This window comes from Hesperophylax consimilis, chromosome 29, assembly GCF_061612785.1.
Source record: "Hesperophylax consimilis isolate HC1 chromosome 29, BYU_Hcon_1.0, whole genome shotgun sequence".
In the NCBI taxonomy this organism is placed as follows: Eukaryota; Metazoa; Arthropoda; class Insecta; order Trichoptera; family Limnephilidae; genus Hesperophylax; species Hesperophylax consimilis.
The window spans coordinates 20193795-20219152 of NC_142864.1; the positions used below are offsets into that span (position 1 = coordinate 20193795).

General features: G+C 35.3%; 1 protein-coding gene across 4 annotated transcripts in view; it reads right to left on the bottom strand.

Annotated features, from left to right (window-relative positions):
- Positions 1-25358, bottom strand: part of siz (Brefeldin-resistant Arf-GEF family protein schizo) — a 318679-nt gene that overhangs the window by 49066 nt on the left and 244255 nt on the right. For 3 of the 4 annotated variants that reach the window (XM_089649226.1, XM_089649228.1, XM_089649227.1), the window contains one exon: positions 18722-19717. In XM_089649226.1, the coding sequence (XP_089505352.1) occupies positions 18722-18870 (149 nt within the window). In that variant the 5' untranslated portion in view covers positions 18871-19717. The remainder of the gene's footprint in view (positions 1-18721; positions 19718-25358) is intronic. The other variant, XM_089649225.1, reaches the window with a different exon arrangement.

The following is a 25358-nucleotide window of genomic DNA, read 5'->3' on the forward strand; positions in this document are numbered from 1 at the left end:
CATGACAAATAACAGTTCTGAGTGACATTCATCCCCTTTGTTTGTTCGCCTCAATTCTGGGAAGCAGCAAAGAACGCAAAACAATGATCGCTTTAATAATGGTGTCGTATATGGTTCAATGAAGTCATCAGTCAACAGTCAACACGATGCATCGGCACAGGATAAATTAGATGATTACATTATATTTAATTAAAATATGAAACGGTGTTAAAACCACTGGGGCCACGTAGTAGGTTTTCTTTACCCGCATCACTAGACAAAGTATGTCCCGAGTGCTTTTTTATTGTGAATACCGTACAAGACTCCCACTGTTCCCAACCATCTGGAGCCGGTGAGACTATGGCATCCCCAATCAGGGTATGTTGTGAGGCTGAAGATAGTGGGGAGAGGAACGAGATGGGGAACATGATGGTGGGGAAGTACCTGGCTATTCAGGTCTGGTCACAAAACAGAGCTAAAGCCATTTCAAGCAACGTATCAATTCTGAATGACGGTCTTACACCAGGGCGATACTAAGAGTATCTTCCACTCTGCTGCTAATATATCAACTTTACCATAGAGACCCTCGTATAATTTGAAAATATTCTATAAACCAAAAAACCGCACAATTCACCTGTTCAATAGTTTGCCAAATATTAAAAAAATATTTCTTTATACATATTTTTAATTGCATCACATATGTCCGTTTTTGAAATCAAAATCGAAAAGAGTCTTTCGTCGGCTGTCAAAAATAGTATGTTATTTAGGGATATTTTCAAAAACAGCAAATCCATTTGAAATTTAATGTCAGGATGGAATATTAGTTTTCTTTAGGAAAATGTGTTTTAGATAAGTAATTAAGAACTTGACAAGTGTCGAATTAAAGACCAGGGTTCAAATCCCAACAACGGGGACCTTTCAATGGCCATTTGATGACAATGTTACATTTGATGACAACGTTACATTTGATGACAATGTTACATTTGATGACAATGTTACTTTTTTTTTATTTTTTTTTATTTTTTTTATTAATTATACCCGCTAAACTGCTCAAGCAGTTTGTCAGCAGGTCAGTTTAACATAATATATTATCAAAGCATACAAAAAGCGAGAAATCACAATATTTAAAATATATACAGAAGAATTTAAATAAGAACTTAAATAATCACAAAAACAGAGCCATACATAAAAAAGAAACAATAAAAAGAAACTTTTAACTTACTACAATACAAAATAATAAAATACAAAGACAGTCAGTTGTAACACAGGCAAATTACTCATATTCATATGTATATTTATATATATGCATAAGATTATAAACAATATCAGTATAAAAAAGCTTGATCTATTAACCATTTTTTAATTTTATTTTTTAATTCGGGGGTGCAATTTGATTGAATTTTTATGTCTATTGGAATCTTATTAAATATGGTAGGCACAAGATAAGAGAAAGTCCGTTGTCCGAATTTATTTATAATTTTCGGAATGGACATACCTTCATTTCTATTGAATCTTGTGTCATATGCATGATCTACTTTTTCTTTGTATATTGAATGATGACAATGTTACATTTAATGACAATGTTACATTTGATGACAATGTTACATTTGATGACAATGTTACATTTGATGACAATGATACATTTGATGACAATGTTACATTTTACGACAATGTTACATTTGATGACAATGTTACATTCAATGACAATGTTACTTTTGATGACAATGTTACATTTGATGACAATGTTACATTTGAAGTTCAGCAAAACAACTGGTCCTAAATCACTACATAGCGCGAATGAGGCATAAATGTAATAACTAATGACTAACGATTTTTTGTTGTTGTTTCGTTGGTCATTTTTTAACCTCTGGGACCAACCTAGTATTATTTGAAATCTGCCTCGCAAAATTACCGTTGAATTAGTATTCAGGGGGCATGTCCTCGCCTTATAGTATGGAACTATATAGTACCTAATTCAGCAGCAGTTGTTGCTAACAAATTAGCAGTCACCCATTTAGCATTGCGGGCTGAGCAGGCAAATAATTAAATATTCTAAAAACGTTTTCTGACAGAGTTTTTATTATGGACAACGCAATATTTTTTTCAACTAAAAATAACCAACTTGATGTGAGATTTTTTAAAGGCAAATACAAATTAATGCTCGACATAGGTACAATACACGTCATGAAAAAAATTACGAATTCGAATTCGCACTGTAAAGTTTACAGAGCATACAATAATTTATATTTAAAATACATATAGCATGATGATATCATTAAGTAGGTACTTGTAAGATGACGAAGTGGACCAAACAAAACAAAAGTCCCCCGCGTGTATGGGCTATTTATATAGCGCCGTTTACCGTGTTGAGTGGGACCACCGCTGAGGGGGACTGAAATAGAAGAAGAAGATGGTCGGTGGTGCGTGGTCATTCTCCTCATTGAAGATTCGACACCATTTTTCAAAAACGTTTTTTTTTAATTATACATATTTATATAAATACACGGAGTCCGGAAACTAGTGATACAAGCAGGAAACTGGTGAATCTATATTACAAAGATAACCCAAAAAACTGTTTTATTTGTTTTCTATTTGAGCAGTCATCATTTTTTTTAAGTCGTGTCTACAACTTCGAGCTTCAACAAAAAAATTAGAACAACCCAGTAGCGATCGACTTTTTTAACTCGATTTACTCGAAAACGGTAGCTGAAATCAAAAAATGTTATAGCACAAAAACGCCTCCAAATGTGATGCAGATTAACCAGTTTACCGCTCGTGTACCACTAGCTTGTACCGGACACCATGTATAAACCGATATAAACAGACAATTTCGAATTTGGTACTTAAATTGAGAGTTTTAAGATATTCCCTATATTAGGCGGCGGGGCTTCTGCTATGTGGACTAAATCCAGTGGCGTAGCGAACGCTAGGCCAACACGGGCTAGGCCAGCCAGGCATTACATATCACAATTTTACACGATGCTTGTTTTCATACCAATCCCCATAGAGAAACCCAAATGAAAAATATTTTCTTTACGTGATCATTATTTTTATACTGACGCTTTTATGCAGATAGTTGCAATTGGAGAAGAAATAATATTTTGGGAAAGTATAAAATCTTTAAAAAAAATAGCAAAACCTTGAACATACATACATCACATCGAAGCATTTGCCTTTGCCATTGCCTTCAAGAAATCATCAAAAATACAGGGGAAATTCACAATACTAAGAGAACGGACCGCCAAATAACTCGGTCTTGGCACAAAAATACAGGGAAAATTCACAATACTAAGAGAACGGACCGCCAAATAACTCGGTCTTGGCACAAAAATACAGGGAAATTCACAATACTAAGAGAACGGACCGCCAAATAAAAATTTAAATGATTACAGTTTTTTTGTTTTTTACAGCCACCATACTAGGCACATGCCCGTATTATGGTAGCCTATTACCCTACTCCTCGCATCATTCATCGTTTCATACATACTCTTCAATTATTCTGACTCCTGACAAGGCCCGACTCAAGTAGCTGGTTCACTCGTTATTGAAATGACATGCCCAAACCATCTGAGCATTCCCTTCTTACATCAGTCTTGCATCCTTTGCGGATCTATACCATCAATTATAAAAACATAGTCTTTTCATCAATATTTTAAATATAAAGCGAAATAAAAATGCCACATTTTCACATAATGTAGTTACGTAAATCAGCGATAGACGATAGATACCAAAAAAATTTCCGCCATCCTAAACTGTACGAAAATCGGTATATCGGCATCTGCAAACTGGACGAAAAAAGGCATCGTGTAAAACTCCCATTAGGTCTTAGGGCGTCCCCCACAGTTTGGTCCAGTTAGCAGGCCTGCCTGGGTCCGGGATTTGATCGCTACACCCCTGACCATATCCCACAGTTCAGTGAAAACATGCCGCTGATAGCTCCGCTGCAACCTCTCCCTCTTTCTCATAAACGACGCGTGTAACATAAAGAGAGGTTACAACGGTCTTCTCAGCGGCCGGTCCATTTCAGAGCTACAGTGATGACGTCACTAGGCTCCCCCATTTTGGAAATTTGCCAACTGACGGCGAGTTCTCCCGACAATCTAAAGTACCTAACAACATAACTACCTTGTACCTACATACATAACGTATACGCGGTGTCCGGAAACTAGTAGTACAAGCGAGAAACTGGTGAAGCTACATCACATAGAGAACCAATAAACAAAGTTTTTTGTCGATCTGACCAATTCGATTTTTTTTTTACTTTTATCCTTTTTACTGGCAATTTTATTTATTTACGTGTTTTACGTATACGTAGCTACTACCTCTGTCCTAATACAATACTAGGTAAATATTGTATTATTTATTAACAAAATCACATTTTTTTGTTTAAATGAATCACATAATTTTCGCAACTTAAATTTGTTAAAATTTTAATTCGCCCAATATCTTCATTGCTCCGTCCATCAACGACTTTTGACTCCGGGTTTATTTTCCAGAGGGGAGTCTAATTTGAAAAACTTTTAACTTTAGTTAAAACACGCTTCGACGCATTTTAAAAGATTTATTTTTATTTTTTTATATTAACTCCACATAGGAGGCCCTGAAGAAAATAATTTCCCTCAGGGCCTATGTCATCTTTGGGGATTCTGTGTGGAGGGTCTTTTTTTGGAGAGGAAGGAGTGAACATGGGTCTTGAAGAGTCCCATGTTGTAGGAGGGAGGAAACACAGAGGCCGGCAGTTCTTTCCACAGCCAAGCTGTTGAACTTAAGAACGAATCGTAGAAGCGACCCGTTCTCATGTGACAAATGTCAACCGTGTACAAATGTTGGGCGCGCGTTTGGCGTGTATCCCGACTATGCACCGGTGCCGAAGGGATCAATGACGCTAGTTCCTCAGAGCATCTTCCATTGTAATACCGATAGAACAAGGACAGCATACCTACCTGACGCCTGTGCTCTAAAGATTTCAGTCCGTTTGTTAAGATTGGGGAATCTATCAAAAGGACCGCCCGTTTTTGCACAGAGTCAAGGGTTTTTTTCAGGTATTTAGGGGCTCCGGACCAGAGATGGCTGCCAAATTCGACAGTAGGGCGATAATAGATAATAAATCATCAGCCAAGTTGTTAATATACTAATGCAATAAACAACTGAGTGTGGTTCCACGATAACTCAATGTAATGACAATTCAACACACCTTTAAAAGTGATATAAAGTTATTAAAAGCGATGAAAAAAAATGAACATATAAACTTAACCTGCATAACCTATTTAACCTAGTTTTTATTTCATCACTTTTCAAAGGTCATTTTGATGAGTTATCAGGTCACCGCTAATTGTATCTCCGTAGCGATCGATTTTTTTACAAAATTGACCTTAAATGTCCAACTTCGGACCAGTGGCGGCTCGTGACTTTTGGGTGTAGTGGAATGCTAATATTACAAAAAAAATCCCATTATTGATGTTTTTGTGTCCGAAAACGTACTATTATTTTTTTGTTTTCAAAATTCGGTTTTTGTATGAAGATTTTCAGGAAAACCGTGCGGTCAAACTGATATTTCCTGAAAATCTTCACACAAAAAATCGTTTTGGACTAAACAACATCGAAAATGTCGACTTTTTCAAGTTTAGCACTTTAATCACACTCAAAAGTCACGAGCCGCCACTGCTTCGGACTCAATTTACTCGAAAACGAAAGCTCAAATCAAAAAAGTTACACCACAAAATCGACTGCAAATGTAATGTAGATTCACCAGCTTCCCGCTTGTAACGCAAGTTTCCGGACATCATGTACATATAATAATATGAATGGAGGGTGGACGATGTTGTATTAATTTTTTTGCCCGCCAGATTTCTTAAATCGACTGAACAGAGAATTCGTAGAAGTGTGCGGCAATGAAAACTGATGTTGCAAATTTCCAAAGACAAAAATACCTTTCAGCTCCCAGGCCGAGACACGCCAGTTAAATTTAATATTATATGTTTGGCTTGATCAATTTCACACAAAGGCGACAAAAAATCTTATTTTTTAAAGTACATTTTATTTAACTAAAAATTTAATATTTATTCTTAAATTACTATAATAATATTCTATTACCAACGTACTAAAACTTGGGCTTCACAACATGGAGACAAAACACAGGAAAAACTGGACTTTTAGCTTCCTTAACATGTAGTACAGGGAGTTAATTGAACATTTTCAAACCTTTATAATAAATTAATATACTGTTTTGTGTTACCGATAAATTTGTCTCAGGAAGCCTAAATCCGCTGTAGCTTCTCGTAGGATAGCCATGGATTGTACTATTAATATCAACACTTTTTTTAATATATAATAACGGAGTTTAGTTCGGGCACACCAGACACGCCCACAACACAGTTCTAAAAGTTTATCTCTCCAGTGGTTCGATCAAAAACCACTGTATTATTTTTCGTTGTTATAACATAATGCGATACCGCAAAAAAATGCCAACTGCTCGGAGACAGTATTATCTCAATTTGAGAAATATTTTATGAGTTGTGGCCTTCGTGGTTGAGTAGTACGATCCTTGGCTACGAATCCGGAGGTCGCGGATTCAAATCCCGGCGTGCGCAAGTAAATTTTAAATGCGGTATTTCGCAATTTATTAATTAAAAATAATATACGTATTATAGTATATTTGTGGCACGTTTCAGAGTGGTAGGTACGTTCAGCATCGCCCTGGTAAAAGACCCCTATTCAGAATCGAGATGTTGCTTGAAATGGTTTTAGTCGTGTTTGGTGACCAGTTACGAATAGCCAGATACTCCCCCACCTTCCTCCTCCCCATCTCCTTTTCCAACCCACTACCGTCAGCCTCACAACAATGGGAACAACAAAATTACATTAACCAATAATGGTTTCCATAGAATGCGGATGGTTGGGAGCAGTTGGGACTCTTGTGCGGAACTCAGATAAAAAAGAGTAGGTAAAGAGCAATAATGAGACTCAACTAATCAGTAATTAGTGCACAAATGCGTCGGGTTTCCCTCCTAGGCGTCGTGGGTTCAATTCCTCTGCTGGTTTATTTCTCTAATATATAACAAGCAACAATAGTAGCAAGAGCTTAAGGGTAAACGTTAATCAATTATTTTATGGAAGTATCCTTTTTGCATGTTATCTTTTGAATTATTTGTACAATTCTTTCAAGAAAGGCATACGCATACAATATTGGATTAAATCACCGTTACAGTGAGTTTTTATAGGGACAAATTTTATTCATATTTCTTACGTACTAATCGGGCGCAAACAAATAATTCGTCATCATATTTTAAAGGATAACATGGAAAAAGTGTATTTTCAAAAAATATTTAAATTAAAGCCATCTATGAACGCGTAGATTATAGTGTACGTTGTGTATTTATAATATATGACTGTTTACGTTCCAATGTACAGTTACTTACAATATCCTACGAGTCATAATTAATTATTTATCTGATAATATTTTAATAAAACGTTCGAATCATTCTCCGTTTTGGAGATAATCCAATCAACTAATTTACGGTTATATTTGACCCATTCAGCACCGCACTGTTATTTCCACATATTAAACAAATATTTGAAAAAAAATTTTTGCTCCCTAATTTCGATTTTTATTATTTTTAAGTCTCAAAAGGTTATTTTTTATAAGTCATGAAAAAAAAATCTATCGACCAAAAAAATTGACCAGTATTTGTTGCTGGAATAAAGGGTGCAAAAAAAATCTATCGACCAAAAAAATTGACCAGTATTTGTTGCTGGAATAAAGGGTGCAACTAGAGAAGAGGCGTATTTATCGTACCCAGTAAAAGTACCGGGTATTTTCATGCGGTACTTTGTACTAGTGACAAATCTCCAAAATACGTGGTTCCTAAGTATTTGTAAATATCACAGGTTACAAAATACTCGTAAGTATGCCGCCATGAGAAATATCCTTCGCCAGCGATACGCAAAATACGGGGCGATTTGTTTGACAAAATCAAGAGATATTCGTTTTTTGTTCACGTTCCTCGGGAGGAACTGTGGTATTGAAAGGGTTAATACTTACTTACGTAAATAATATGACAATTTAAATATTTACTTACGAATCAGGATTATTATAATAATAACGAGTGTTTGAAGTTGTCGCCCATTTCCTTGGATCTTGTTCGACTACATATTTATTTCTCTTTTTCAAAGCTTTTCCGCCGTACATTTTTCCTTATTGTTATAATTATTTTTTTAATCATATTTAATGTTAACATTGTCAATCTTTAAGTCTTTGACATAATGTAATTATGTTACATTTTATTTTTAAAAGCCCCTATGGGTGTTATGACGATTTATTCCAAAGACTAAAAAAGTGCTACAAATAACGATATTCAGTTTTTCTGAGCACCTTTCATTACAAATACTGATAAAACAAACACGGCACACATGTACGCTACACATTGCATATTAAATTACCACACAAATATAGCTACAAACGGAATTTAATATTTATCTGAAATATAGCACAGATCCGGAATGGAATCTGCTCTATTGTAAAGATATTCAGTTCTTTGGAGCACCTTTCATAGGAATAACTCTAATGAAGTCACTATATTTTGAAAATAAGTTCATAAACGGAATTCACTGATTTGTGCGAATTACATTTCTAACTTTATTTTTACTTCTGCTTGATTTATGGTACTAAGTACTTTAAAGATATTTACTACTTTGGAGCACTTTTCACTGAAATGCCGGTAGAACAAACACAGACCACATTTAGATACTATACACACACTGTATTTATACTTCATCTGCCTGATGGTACTAATTTACAGATATTTAATAATTTGGAGCACTTTTCACTGAAATGCCGGTAGAACAATCACAGACTACATTTAGACACTATACACACATTGTATGTTCGATTCAACATGCAGAAAATGAGTTAACTAACTATATATATTTTAATTTATCCAAAATGCACTTGTAGCGGTGCACATTATCTGCTTGGTCCTACGTATACACTGACAAAACATTGCAAGAAATCATAATATCAATATTTCAACTTACTCAAATTTCGCAATGAAAAAAGTAGATAATTATCAGCAAAATAAGATAATAAAATTAAAAGATTAAAATACGAGTGTATGAAATGCGAAAATCCACTTATTGCAAAATAATAATACTCGCACTTTCAAGACTCTCCACACTAGCGACTAATTTCTTCCCTCGTCAGAATAAGTCATAGCATCTGATAGAACGGACGTACATCCTGCTAGAGATTCATTTTGATTATCTTACGAATCGAATAGAAATCTTTGACGAACCAAAGCATGTTAGAGTGCGTATACATCTGCGAACCGAAACGCGAGCCGTACCACGAATTACGGGAAAGGAACGAATCAAATGCAAGCGTTCGTGCCATTTGCGGTTGATTCGTTTCTTTCCCATAAGTTGAGGTTCAGTTCGGCAGTTCGGCTCGCAGATTTATACGTATCACAATGAATATTTATTTATTTATTATTGGATAATTTGTATAGCGCCGCTTTTGTGAGATATCACCTCAGGGGCGCTTTACAGTTGATGCAGGTATTACAGAAAATATAAATATTACAAAAATAGAGTGAAGTTAAGTTAAGTAAAATGAAGTAAAGGAACAGGTGACACGAAGATAGAAGATGGAGACTCTGCAGCAAGAATCCCAGGTGGTGAAGAAACTGGTCCAGCTGCTGCAGCGAAAGAGTCCACCGCGTCCACCAACAGTGCCAGCACGAGGTTCGTCATCCGTCCAGGTATGTGTCTGCTGCTAATAAAGCGCTGACACACTATCCTCTCACAGATACCAGACCTTGGCAGCACCGCTGTGACGTTCTACGAAGATAGAAGATGGAGACTCTGCAGCAAGAATCCTAAGTGGTGAAGGAACTGGACCAGCTGCTGCAGTAAGAGAGTCCACCGCGTCCAACAACAGCGTCCAGTTATGTATCTGCTGCTAATAAAGCGCTGACACCTCACATAGATAAGAGACCCTGGCAGCACCGCTGTGACGTTTGGCAAGTCCATCATTTATCTCCATGTAATCCTGTTCCTGGTAATTGTTGAAGTGGTGCATTCTGTCCGCAATAAAAAGCGACGGTTGGGTAATAAATTTCCCTGGGCTTAGTAAAAAACTTGCCAGTGTCCAAGCTTGCCCAGTTTCCGAGAATTTTGTTGAAAACATCTGGAGTGCATTTACCGGTCGCCGTTCGTTTCGAAAGTCCGATATTTTTGAGCAAATTTCAGAATATTCACTTTAAAACACTGCACTCAAATCACATATTTTAAAGTTCTAATAATTATCAAGTTTATTTTTATTTAAGTTCAAATGTTGATGGATTGATTTTAAAAATAATTTCAAAGGGATGTTGCCTCATTTCCCTTGAAAATACTAAAAAAACACAAAGCGGTTGGAGGAAGCGTTAGGACGCGTCCTGCTGCCACGAAGGGCGCTACAATAATCCCGATCTCAAGTGTATTTAATACTAAGGAAATTATCTTCCATATAATTTTATAATTTTAAATTAAATATCCCTGTCGAAGACTTAAAATACAATTTCTTATTAAATACTCTAAAAATACATACATTAGAAGATAGACGTAAAATAAACGATTTAACGTTCTTATTCAAAATACTTAACTCTAAATTCGACTGTTGTGAACTCCTGCAACTTATAAACATACATACACCCACAGTAACAACACGACAAAATACAATATTCTACAGCAGCACACATAAGCGTAACTACATTGCCCACTCTCCGATACAACGACTTCACACCATGGGAAATCATTACTTGGGTGATGTTGACATATTCAATACCAACTTGGCAAGTTTTGTGGATCATTTAAAACATTTATTTCAATACTCCTAAACACATCATGTAAACCAACACATAGCTGTAATTTTCTGTTTTTGTTTCTTGTGTTTGTATAACTTGTTACATAGCTTTTATCAAATGCAATTTTATTCTTATTTTTTATGTTTGAAAGTATTTGTCAAATTAAAATTATACTACCAACCATGTAAAAGCCCTCTGGGCGTTAAATAAATAAATAAATAAAAATATATATAAATATAAATGTTTGTTCAAAATCTTAAATGTACGAAATTTCTTCAACGATATCGCTGAAGATTTCAAAGATTGTTCTTATTAGTGCCAGGAGTGTTAAGAGAGTGGTTTTAATGGTAGAAGAATTTGGGGACGCTCGAGGAATACTTAACGCAATATCTCTGCACCAGAATGAGATACGGAGTGGAATTAAGTCGATGTAATGTAGTTTGTTAACAGTAACATCGTGGTTCACAGTATTGAATGGTGGTAGAAGCCTGAGATGCCTGAGAAAGATATTAGCAATAGGAAGGAAAGCATCGCGGGGTCCTCTAGTTACACATTCATATCTAGGTGTCCATCAAAGTTGGTTATCCTCTACTAAATCAATCATTGCGCATAGATTGACCGGTCTGATTAATGATCAGGTCGTCAATTAACATTATTATTTAGAACACAACATTACGATTATCGTTATAATTTTGTTAGAGGCAATAATAATTCTGATTGATCACTGATAATTACTTTGAAATTTGATTATGCACAAATTGGATAGATAACAAAACACAGTAATTCAATATACAGAATGTACGGGGGTAAAGTGCGCTAACTTCGAAAAATTCTAAATTATGGTAGAAGTAAAGAAATAAATAACTTTTTTCAAAATTCCGACTTTTTTGTCGATGCAAAAACATTTTTCCATAGAAGAATATTTATTTTCCCATAAAAACAATTCAACTGTTTTTACCTAAAATCTACCTTAAAAGGTTAGAATTTGGAAAACTTTTGTTTTTTTTTCTACTTGTAATCATGTGAAATACCTGTCCTTGATCCTTTTTTCACATAGAGTCCTAACTGCTTCCAACCTTCTGGTGCCAGTGAGACTATGGCACCCCCAATTGGAATATGCTGTAAGACTGAAGAAAAAATGGAGGGGAGGGAGATGGGGAAGAGGAAAGTGAATTTATCTAATAAAATTCACTTGCGCACGCCGGGATTTGAACTCGCGACCTCTGTTTTGCTAGTCGAGAGCCTTCCCCTCGACCACAGAGGCCGTCTAGTTATATTAGCATATATTATTCTGATTTTTTTTTACTGTTCTGTTTAATTCGCTTGCCATCTTTTCAAAGTGGCACTAACCTACAATGACAAGTTACGTATTGTCGTCCGCCATCCTCACTTCTGTGTTGCCGGGTTTTTCCCATGAGTGTTATCCATTGTTATAATAATAATTATTAGCTACGTTATACTGTATTTGTTTTGTTGGTGATGTTATGTTACGTTTGTTGACTGTGTTGTTTTGTTGGCTTTGTCGTGTTTGTTCCTGCCAGGACGGGAGAGGAGACAGACGAGACACATCCTCTCAGTGCTCAGCTCTCGGCAGGTGAATCATGGTCTATTTTGACAGTCGGCAGTACAGACAGACTACAGACTACTGACACAAGTGGAATAATATGATAAATTAGTTCGGTGTTTGCGTTATTACAGTCAAAGGGGCTCGCTCCCACAGGATCAAATACACGACTCAAATACGGGTTCGTTAGACCGACGCTGACGGTTACATCTAGTCACTAACTAACTAAAGCTAAAACCACAAGCGAGAGATATAACCTCATTACATATGATATTACTCCGCAGGGATAGGTGGAAATGAAAACCCCATAATTATTTTTGTTATTTGTTTTTGGGGTATTATGCCGTGTTGCGCTAACTCCTTCTTTAGCCAAGAAGCTTCTTTAGGCTAAAGAGGGAGTTAGCGCAACACGGCATAATACCCCAAAAACAAATAACAAAAATACTTTTGGCCGTGAAAATCTTAAATCATATTTACCCCATAATTACTCCAAATACTCGTAATATCAGGAATCACTGGTTAAAGTTAGCCAAGTACGTCCCTTAACACCCTGTATAATAAATCGGCGAATAGGTTTCCTCCCTCCTACAACATGGCTCTCTTCAAGACACTGTGTTGAGATAGACTCTTCAAGACCCATGTTCACTCCTTCCTCTCCTCAAAAAGACCCCCCACACAGCACGTTTAAGTCAAGTACGTCCCTTAAGACCAAATCTCCTTAACCCCTAAAGCCTATGACATTTTGAAATGTACTTCTCTTAGAAGAACTGTCAGAATCAGGGGCGGCTCGCGACTGTTGGGTGTACTAGAGTGCTAATACTACATAAATGGCATTATTGCTGTTGTTGTAGCCGAAAACGTTTTTTTTTGCAAATTCGGTTTTTTGTATGAAGATTTCAGGAAATCCGTCACGGTCAAACTGAAATATCCTAAAGTCTTCATACGAAAAAACTCTAATTTTGGACCAAACAACATCAATAATGTCGAGTTTTTCAAACTTAGCACTCCACAACACTTGAGCCAAGAGCCGCCACTGGTCAGAATACAGATTTCGCAGAAAATATTTTCGCAATACATTCGATTCCAGATAAATTCACCGTTGTTAAACGTATTTCAAAATAAAATACTCTTCTTGAAAGCAAATGAATGACTCTTTCAGATTTCAGTAACGGATCACGGAAGTCAAGTAAATATCTCCCTGTGAACGTGAAAGACCGCTGTTCAGAATCGACACATTGCTTGAAATGGCTTTAACCGTGTTTAGCGATTTAAATATACAGGTAGGTAAGTAAAGTTACTACGCCTTTTACGGAAAGGTCTGACGCCCCGCGTAGGCACCATTTCGAAACGTCACCCGCTAATGACCTTTCTATGTTTAGATTTTAATTTCATATTCCGACGTTATGAGAATCATTACTTTTATTTTTTTTTTGTGACGGAATGACGAGAGAGTTTATATTGCCCGGAGCCAGTGGGCTACAGCAATAACCCTTTAAAATAATGGGGGAGGGAAATCAGAAATGATAAATGGGGTGGTTAAAATAGAAACATTATTTAGTTTCATCCCGTTTGGTAGTTAGTTTAAGAACAAAGATATTGTATTAAAAATGGAAAATTAGGAAAAACATAGAGTTATATAGAGCGTTGAAGGCAAAAATCGGACTAATTGGACAGACAAAAGTGGAACCTATTTCTTCATTTCATGTCTCATCTAAATGGATAAAGGAGAAAATGAGTATTTGCCACATATTACTACTACAATGTTGGAGCGAGTGTGGGTATCGCCGCTCCGAGAACCTTTCATTGGATAACCAGCACCTCTGCCGTAGGTGATCATGTTCGGTGAGTTAGCAGGGTTGCACTGGTTCATGAAGTGAGGTTAATCCCGGTCTTGGCGGCAGATGCGTCTGTCCACCAACTTCGGATCGGAAGAGACTGGTTGTGAGAGACCATTTGACTTCTCCAGCTTAACTATATCTCCTTGCGCCGCAGTGGGAGGGATAGATTCATACGTTTGTCGCTCCTGGACACACTAACAACGCAGATTCCTATCCACCCCTCACACATTTTTCCTTCAGCAAATTTCCGCTCCTTCCTTTTCTTAAAAAGACCCTTCAGAGACGCAGCATCCCCAAAGACGACATAGGTTCTAAAATCTGCTCCTGTGAAGGGTTGGTGTACTTCATGTACATATGTCAAAGAGTGGTTACCTATTAGGCAAAAAAAAAATAAGAAAAAAATCGCATAATGAGTTTCGAATATGCCATTCTCCCGTGTGCTGGACGTTGGACAAAAATGTCAAGTATAGTATTGTTTCAATTTTTACAATTTTCAAATAATACTTCCCACGATAATAAGAGCAGTAATTATGGTATATTTCTATTTCACGGCGGTCAAAGTAACAAGTAATTAGTATTTAGCAAGCCAAGCGGAACCTCTTTGTACTCCGTTGATGCCTTTGTTCAATAACTGAAACGATTTGTCCGGAAATTTAACACATTCGAGAAAAGCCTAAAACACGGTGAAGAAGGTCATCGCTTGCAGGGCCGAACAAACGAAAATCACTACCGGTGCAGAAAGTGTAAATGGTAATAGGAGATATTTTGTATTAAAAATTGCGTTGATGATTGAAAAAAAACTGTAAAATTAACTAAACATCACTGCCAAGTTGTGCCAAATCGAGTTGTTTGGCGGTCCGTCCTCTCGGCTTACTCTTGCGGAAAAACGGCGTGATGGTTAGTTAATTACATTCAGAATTTTCTCACTTTCGTAGCTAGCCACAATCATCGTCAGTATGTGAGTTACGGACACCATCTTTCTCACGAATGCTAAACCATCTCCGGGATTCCCCAAGGATCGAACCTAGGACCCCTCCTCTTTCTTTTATTGATAAACGACATTGGCAAGACCATTAAACCACTAAAATATCGTGCTGATGATATAAAACTTTTTAAAGCTATTCCATAAGTGAGTCATAATATATATTATACTCGTGTCCAATGAATTCCTTACGTTCAAAGTAAGTAAGCGTTCTTTTCATAGCATTGATGAATATACGAGTATATCTAACCTCTAAGTTCACGGCAGATCCGCCACTGATTGAATTAATACTACATACCTACATGGAATATTGAACATTCGAACCAAACTGGCACATTAAAAATTACTGTAAACAATTGTTCAGATTTTGTCCATTTCCGGGATTTTGTAAGCATAAGTTTTCAACTCATGCCATTACAGTCAAGTCAAATCAGTCTATTCAGGTAGTGAAACTCACTCAAATAAACACATGCGAGTCACCTGGTCAAGTTTAGCGAAATGGCAATTATCATACTTTCCATCTATGTTAGACAGTTGCACGGTTAAGACTCCGTTATAAGCGATCAAAAATAAGAAAATTCTAAAGATGGTTTGAAAGGGAGATAATATGCCACTGTTGTGTACATATTAAATAAAACACGACTTATTTAAAATAGAGCAAAATATATCTCGACATCTGAATTAAGTAGAATTGAAAGAAAAACGGCGGAATTTTTTTCATAGATACCTTAACTTATAAAATAACTGAACCAGATGTATTTTTTACAATTTTTGGAGCATACTTAGCACTTTTTCAACTCGGCATCTGAATAGAGATCATCTTCAAAAATAACAAATATTTTTTTAATTGCTTAAAACTTCAAGTATGTTATATGTCGAATTACTATACCACATTACTGTAAATATGAAAACATTGTAGTATCGGTTATGTAGACCACATTTAAAGACTAATCTTTAAATGTGGTCTACATAACCTACTTCGATTATAAGATGTACGTCTTGATACTTCAAGATGAAGACACTTAAAAGTATAAGGCAACTGACAGATCTAATATGTTTACACAAAATAATTCACGGCCATGTTGATACTATAATATGTCTTACCGATATTGAAATAAATGTTCCCAATTCCCATTGTTCAAGACACCATATCATCTTTCAAGTGAATACCTTCAAAAATAATATCGCCTATTTTAGGCCTCTGACTCAAATATGTCGACTATAAAATAAGATAGAATAGTGTGCTGAAGTAGACATTTTAATCTATAATTTATATGGATTCAGAAAAAATTTTCTGCTAAAAAATATGTTGCGTTGATTATTTTATGTATTACTTGCGTCTTTATTTGTGTCTCTTCTCTTCACTTTCATTTACTCTTTTCTGTACTATTTGTATTTCGTAGATTTTTTTTATTTTAATTTGTTTTATATTTTAATCTTTAATTGATGTATGAAAATGAATGTATCCTATGTCTGAGTAGATGTTTGTAATTATTGTACCTATTTGTGTATTAACTGAGCTTTTATAACTGGATTGTTTTCACATAATTATTAATGTAAGAACACAGTATAAATAAATATATATGTAGGTAGATATTTGAAACGTTTCTAAACTGTGCATTATACACATCCGCCCTGACGATGGCCACTGCGAGGTTTTCAGAAACGTTGAATTTTTATGATGATAATGGTCGGATTCATGACATAATCAACAAAATGGTTAAAAAATAGAAAGACACAGAATTCAAATTTTCACAGCTCTAAAAATAACTGTTTCAAATATATCATATATTTACTGATGTGACTTTTTTAATACGTTTTGTATCTTAAAGTCTTATCAATTTGAGAAATATGCTGACAGTTCAAATTAAACATAGAAAACATTTCCCCGATAAAGCATAAAATAGTGATTTATCGTGAAATACGTGATACTTAAAACATGCTCAAATAATAATAAATTGCGAAATTATAAAATAATGAGGATACACAGAACACAATATCCCTAGAAGTATGATCTACACCGATTTTAAAGAAAACCTCTGTCGTCAATTTCCTTTGACAGGCCAATAAAATTATTTTACTGCTCATGTAAGAATATCGACATTTGAAAATGGATGACCAATTTCACCAGAAGTAAGAAAAAAATGTGCCAACTTCTTGCAGACAGATACACTTATTTGGCTTATCTCTTCAGTGTGAAGGTACGTTGTACATAGAAGAGGGCAAAATGTCGTAACTACCTACAGCACGATTAAACTATATTTTACGATCGACTAAGCAAACTCTATACTAAAGGTACAAATGAAGAGTATTAAAATCCAATATAATTTTCTCAAATCACGAAGACGTGTCATGTTACCGCAGGTAACCGTAATGTAGTTCTATTAATAAATTATTTCTTACCATATTAAATAATATATATTGAAACGATATTAACATTAATCAAATCATAATATATATATATATATATATATATATATATATATATATATATATATATATATTAGAAAAACTCGTTATTAATACTCCACCAACTACTGAGCTGCCGTACTTAACCTTCACACCTGCTCAAATTTCATTTACATAAAAAAATATGATTATAACGATAAAACTTTAGCAGCAAATATTTATTTACATTTCTTTCCAACAGAAGAACCAATAGACCAGAGAATATTATCGAAGAGCAGTAAAATATCTTTGTTCCATGCTTTAGTTGTTGGAAGATCTTGGAAATGTACACACACAGATGTTATGTCAGCAATTAATACATTACTGCTGATCTATACATACGTGATAAGGGGGAAGTCAGTGTTGTATTATTGAGACAAGAATTAAAGGAAGAAAAGCATGCCGTTTGGAATCATGGATTTATGGGATTCTGCAATGAATAGTATAAATCCTTTTAAGGCTAGACCAAACTCTAGCCCTTGCGGGATAACAGATTTTGAAAAAACATAACTCGGTGACGACAAAAAAATACTTATTTGTATTGCTTTTGTGTACCACTCGAGCTATCCGTATTTGGATTGAACTAAAATATCTTTACAAAGCACGACCAACATAAATCCAAGGATTGAGGGTACTACTGTGAAAATAATAAATACTTTTAAAACTGGTATAAAATCTGATCCCTGCGGGATACTAAGTTTTGGAATGTTAAAATTAATTAGGATTATATACGTATTTGTATAGAACGAGCAGTCCTAAATAAATAAATAAACGTTTTTTGAGACTTCGGGTATCATTTCTGTTGCACTTGTGTACCACTTCATCAACTCGATTTTAGAACTAAAAGAAACAATACGCTTTCAAAGTATAATTAAAATAAGTCCTATGGATTTGGTTATAATATATACTATGAGTAGAAAAAAATACTGTTAAAAGTGGTCCAAACTCTGTTCCTTGCGGGATTCCAAATCGTGTAGAGAAAAATTATTTAAAATTTAAGAGTGGTTCAAATTCTGTTCCTTGTCGTATTGAATTTTTTTAATGAAATAATATAGATTTTTGGTCATACCTGTCATCTTGCAGCTGCCGAAGTTCACTCATCTCCAGCTCCCTGCGCAGTCCCGCCACCTCGCAGAGTAGCAGGTCCCTCTGCGCCGATACCGCCTCCAGCTCCGCCCTCAGGCGCACTATCTCGTTGGACAGGTCCATGGTCGCCATGGCACCGTCTTCTTCCTCGGTAGTCCAACCCAACACTACTAAGATCCTTTCTGCATCTTTTAAAACTTCTACTTTTGCTTCTAAACTTGTTTAGATGTCTTCAATAGCATCTAAAATAGTAACACTTTTAAGAGATTTTTAAATCTTTCCTAATAATTATGGTTTTATTTTTATGTTTAGTTTACACTATTTTCCTACTCGTATGTCGATTTTATGAACATTACTATGTGTGTTGTGTTTGTTTTAAAATGTTTGTATTTTTTACTCTTCATCTCCCTCAGTGGTTTAAAATTTTGATGTTTTATATTTATTTCTGGTAGTTTGCATGTGTCACTTACGTATTTTAAAAATTTATTATTTAAAAAAAAACTAGAAACATATATAATTTTATTTAAATTATAGAAATAGAAGACAAAGCAAACGGCAAAACGCCTTTCAAATTACAAAAAAAAATATCATGTTGAAATTACTTTAGCCATAAAAGATGGACTTTACCAAAAATGAGGACATTTTTAGTTAGCAAAGCGCCTTGTCGTTTACTTTGTCTTTAACGTTCAAAACCGCATAACAATTCCCACCAAAAGCCCAAAACACCGCTTTCAGACCCACATGAAATTATATACACTTGTTCATCATGCCATCGTCTTCGCACCGCTGGTGATGATGATGATTATAATTTACACTTAAGACTAGATGTGCTGGTTGAAGGAAAGCTAATGAGTATAGCTCTAGTGCGTATAGTTTTTAGAAACCCATAGAGATAGTAAACTGATGGTGATCTACATTCAGTCTGGAGATGTTCAGGAGTCGAAGCCGGGTCCTTCGTGGCGCCGAGGACTGGAAGATTCTGGAAAGAAGACAAAAATATGTTAGACACAGTGAAAATGGAGGAGAAACTTATTGTTGGAAGAAAAGGAAAAATAAGTACAGGTGCATGAGAGAAAATACAGGAACTGTAATAGTTACTATATTGTACTATAGAAAAACTGTTGTTGGGTATAAATAGAGCCGAGTATTTGTTATAGTGCAGTGTGATTTTGGTGTTATTGTTGTGTTTATGTGTTATATAGTAATAGTAATGATTTGGTTATTTCTATAGCACCGTTGTCGTGAGAAAATCACCTCAAGAGAGCTTAACAACTTAATTTGTACATTTAACCTATTCCCTATCACTTAAATTGTAACTTCCATTTATTATTAGTGGCTTATAACTAAGATTCAAAGCTAGTGACTTACAACTATCGGTCGGTGATTTGGAGTCCACACCAGGTAAAGTATTCTCTCATATTGGAGAGAGTTCAGAAGAAATTCTTGAGATTTCTCTACATGAGGGAGTATGGCTACTACCCGTGGCTCTATCCCACTGACTTTCTTTTGGGTATGCTCGGAATGAACTATCTACGGGTCAGGAGAGATGTGCGCATTGCTACACATTTCTTTAGACTGATTCGTGGATGGTTTGAAAACTCGGTCATAATAATAATAATAATAATAATAATAATAATTGGATAATTTGTAGAGCGCCGTTTTTGTGAAAAATCACCTCAAGGGCGCTGTAAAATTTATTTCCTAGGATCTACATCTCATCATGGAGAGCATTCTTTTCTATGTTCCCGATGGTTATCTACGTCACCAACAACATAGACTATTTTATCTCCCGGCCTGCAGAACTAACTTGCCAATGGTCATGCCTGTGGGGAGAGCAATCTTGCTGTTGAACAGAATCAATTCGAATATCGACATGTTTTGCATTAATGAAGCTTCCTTTAAAAGGCAAGCTCTATTATAACTTGTATAGTTGATATACACCCTGTAAATATTAATCTTAGAATTCTTATTATAAAAATATTTTAAAAAGGCTTTGAAATGAACAATTTTGTAATGTTTTTTAAAATTAATAAACAAATTGAATTGAATTGAATTGAACTAAGAAATAACTAGTAACTTTAAATGTATTAATTAACTAGCTGTACCCCGCTACGCGTTACCGTGGCTCAATCTGTCGGTGCAGATATAGAAACAATAGCGTGTGTTGCTTTTACGTCCAACAGATGGCGCTGTTTTTAAAAAAAAGCACGTTTTTACCTGTCGCAAGTGATACCTATGTAATAAAGCTATATAAAAAAGCACACGCGTATTCGAATGCACCGTTCGTTGTGTCAAAAATTTCAAGGCAATCGGTGATAAACTTTCGGAGATTTAAGATTTTGAAAAAATGAACATTTACATTTTTATTTATATAGAAGACAGAATATTAGTTAGGTGTAGGTACACATCACAGACATAGGAATTAATAGACGAGAAGATAATGGCGAGGGGTAAAATCAACTGTTGAAGAACGAAGGGGGTTAAGCTGACTGTGATTCGTCAATAAATCAATCTGACAGTAAATAGGCATCTCGCATTATAATATCACCATTTAGTTCTTAAAAGTAAAATCTGCTTTTGAATGAATAGACATTTTTACATGGGAGCGCAAATTACTCGCCACGTTATGAACTAATTTGCGAAGTCCAAATTCGGCAAAGTAAATTTCTTCTGTTTGCAGAGTCGTAGTTAGTTTCAGAGTATTTAGTTAAGACACTTTTACAAATGTTTCATAATTTACTTACCCCAGTAAACAACGATGAGCACACTTGAGAATCGCTACATTGTGATGTGATAGTATATGTTTCTAAAACTGATCCATATAATACGGTGTGAATAAGCTTAAAATAAAGTAAAATAATGCTTACTTATGGAATGTAATACGACAATTGGGTTTATTCTCTTTTTCACATCTATTTTTACAAGTTTTCATAGTACAAGTCAACATTTTGCCGTGTTATTTCGTAAAATGAACCGATGATGGCTCGACCATAGTTCGCACAAGAATGATGACGTCACGTTTTCAAATTTCACTTGAGGCCATACGCGAGCCCAGCCGGCTCCAATGGAACCGGTATGGGGAGTGGGGATAATACGCTTTTAATCACTTAGGGCAGGTCTACTAATATTCATATGTCTATGGTACACATGTATTTAAAGTATTTTATTTTACTATGGCCTCCACGTTTGAGTGCTTACGATCCTTGACTACGAATCCGGAGGTAGCGGGTTCAAAATTTTATATGATTAATTTGTATTATTTCACAATTTATATTAATTTAAAATAATGTATAGAATAATTTCCGCTCGTTCCAGAGTGGTAGATACTCTCAGTATCGCCTTGGTGAAAGACCACTATTCAGAATTGAATCGTTACTTGAAATGGCTATGGAATGCCCCTTACCCGCACTACTATCGATTCTCGACGAAGTCATTCCACTTAACGAACTCGACAAGACAGATTGCGAGAGGCCTGGATTGTAGAATCGATACCCTGGCTACATATGGTTGGGAGCAGTTGGCACTCTCGTGAGGTACTCACATAAAACAAACAAAAAATTAACGCAAAGAACCAGAGACAAAGATACCTTCAATAAGGCCTCATTCTCACGGGAGCTTTTTTAACGTCCGTTAAAAAAGCGTTCAAATAGAACAAATGCATTACCAAGTATATGTTCATACGTCAGCGCTTTTGAATCGCGACGCTTTTTTATCGAGCAGTATTGCATTTTGAGCGCTGAGCGTTGGGCGTTAAAGGGAATAGATCATATGAAACTTCGTATTATTATTCACACGAGCGGTAAAAAAACGCCGGCGCTTAACTCAGTAACTCAGTACGCCACGCGCTCGCTCGGCAACCGGACGTGTTTGTTTTGTGTTTATTTAGCAGATCGGCGCGATACGATGTCGTGGGTTGTGGATCCAGAAGTCTTAATAATAGAGGTGGAGTCTCGTCCACTTCTATATGCAAAAACATTGCCGGATTATTCCAATATGATTATGAAGAATAATGCCTGGAAGGATGTAACGAAAAAACTCTCAGAGGACTGACCAATCAAGTTCAATAACTGTTCAGAGCCCCTTGACCAATATAATTTCACCAGAAGAATTTTACTTATTTATTTATTTATTAAACGCCATAAAAGGCTTTTACAGTAATGTGAAACATGGGATTATAAGTACACAGTTCAGGGCTGTCAGAGACTTGACAATTAGAAATAGCATTTTTGATTAAAATAATACATCCACAAGCAGTTTTTATTGATGCTATACATATACATTTCACATATATGTATATATGTGGAATGTATATGTATAGAACACCATATATATGTTACACATAAAGAAGAACACAACAGTCAGTATGATGCAGTACAAACAGACATTTAACATTTCACAAACATATCAATTACATTCATAACCAAGTATTTTTGCCTTGATGCAAGACGGTGAGGTTTTGAAAATATCAAAAAGGTCTGTATACGTGTTGGCAGTGCGGTGAAAACGCGCCAACGGTGAATGATACAAATAGTTAGTGCTATGATTGTCACTGTGGAAAAGATGGTGGAGTCGAGTTGATTTAACAGGGACACGAAAATTTATAACACTTAACATTTGAGGGCAGTCTATGAGATTGTTCAGTAATTTAAAAAGTATAAGAATGTCATTAATAGTTCACCGGGTAGAAAGAAGTGGTAGATTTAGACCAGACATTAATGTATTATAGCAGATATCAATTACAGGCTGTCTCAATTTGAATTGAACGTATCGAAGAAATTTTCTTTGTACTTTCTCCAAGCGGTGTAAGTTACAGGTATAAATCGGAGACCATACAGGAGATGCATATTCTAGGTGCGATCTCACAAGAGAGCAGTATAGTAATTTAATTGACTCAATGTTTTGAAAAGTCCTTGTGTTACGCATTACAAAACCTAGAATTTGCATGGCCTTATTGGAAATTGTTTCACAGTGACGATCAAAGGTAAGTTTTCTGTCAAAAATAACACCAAGGTCTTTGATAAATGGTACTAATGCAATTTCATTATTGTTAATTGAATACGATATGGTTATTGGAGTCCGTGAACGGTAAAAACACATGTGGAAACACTTTTTTACGTTTAGGAATAATTTGTTTATTTCACACCAGCTAGCAAGTCTATCTATATTATGCTGAAGGATAAGTGCATCATTTAAACATTTTATAATCTTAAAAAGCTTTAGGTCATCTGCAAATAGAATGAATTTGACATTTTCGAAACATAAAGATAAATCATTTATAAACAATACGAAGAGAAGTGGGCCCAGATGAGAGCCTTGAGGAACTCCAGATGTTACTTTAAATTTATATGAGACTTTATTATTTAATTTTACCATCAGTTCGCGGTTACAGAGGTAACTATTCAACCATTTTAGGAATGATCCATGTATACCAAGGGCTTGCAGTTTCGCGAGAAGGATATTAATATTTAACTTATCAAAGGCTTTTGAAAAGTCAGTATATATTGAATCTACTTGTGCACGAGACGTGAAAGCTTCACAGATATAGTGTTCATACAATAGAAGATTGGTTGTGGTAGACCGACCGGTCACAAAACCGTGCTGTTCTGGAGTAATAATATGCCTAAACTTAACAGCAATTTTATCTAAGACAATACTTTCAAACATTTTCGGGGTGGTAGACAGTATGCAAATTGGTCTATAATTTAAAACACAATTTTTATCACCTGATTTAAATACAGGTGTCAAGTGATTAAGTTTCCAAGGATCAGGATATATTCCAGTTTGAAGTGACAGATTGAATATGTGTTGAAGTGGAGCTGCTATAAACTGAGCGCATTCCTTTATGAATACCGGTGGAATTTTGTCAGAACCTGACCCCTTCTTACAATCTAGAGATCTGATCTTTGTATTAACATCATCCAGAGAAATGTGGCATGTTGATATGTCAGTTACATTGGTGTATTTAAATTCAGGTATAGTTACATTATCATTTTTCTGTTCATAAACACTTGAGAAATGATCAGCAAAGAGGTCAACTATTTCTTGATCACTGTCAGCATGTTTTCGCCCTGAATACATTGATCGAGGACAGCCGTTGTTGTCTTTAAGAGAATTCACATAATTCCAAAAATGTTTTGGATTTGACTTGATAGTCTGCTCTACATCTGTAATATAATCTGAATAGCATTTTTTAGATAGACTTTTACATTTATTTCGTAAAACAGAAAAAATTTTATAGCAGTCAGTGGAGTTATCGGATTTAAAGTTAATGTGGGCAATTTTTTTACATTGAATGAGTTTTTTTAGTTCAGTACTAACCCATTTTGGGTAACAGTCGTTACGTTTTACAATAGAAGTTGGTATGCAATTTTCAATAGTATCATAAAGGTTTGAGTTGAACACATTTGTTGCTTCTTCTACGTTTGTAGACATAAAAATGCGGGACCAATTGAGCGAAGAAAAAAAGAAAAAAAAAATTTAACAATTATCTCCAGATGATTGTTAAATTTTTATACCTAAGTTTTTAATAAATATAAATTGTTTTGTAATTTTGTAATTATTGTTTTATTTAAATCAGTGTAACAGCTAGTCGTTGTGCAGGTGGTATTGCCAAACGCATG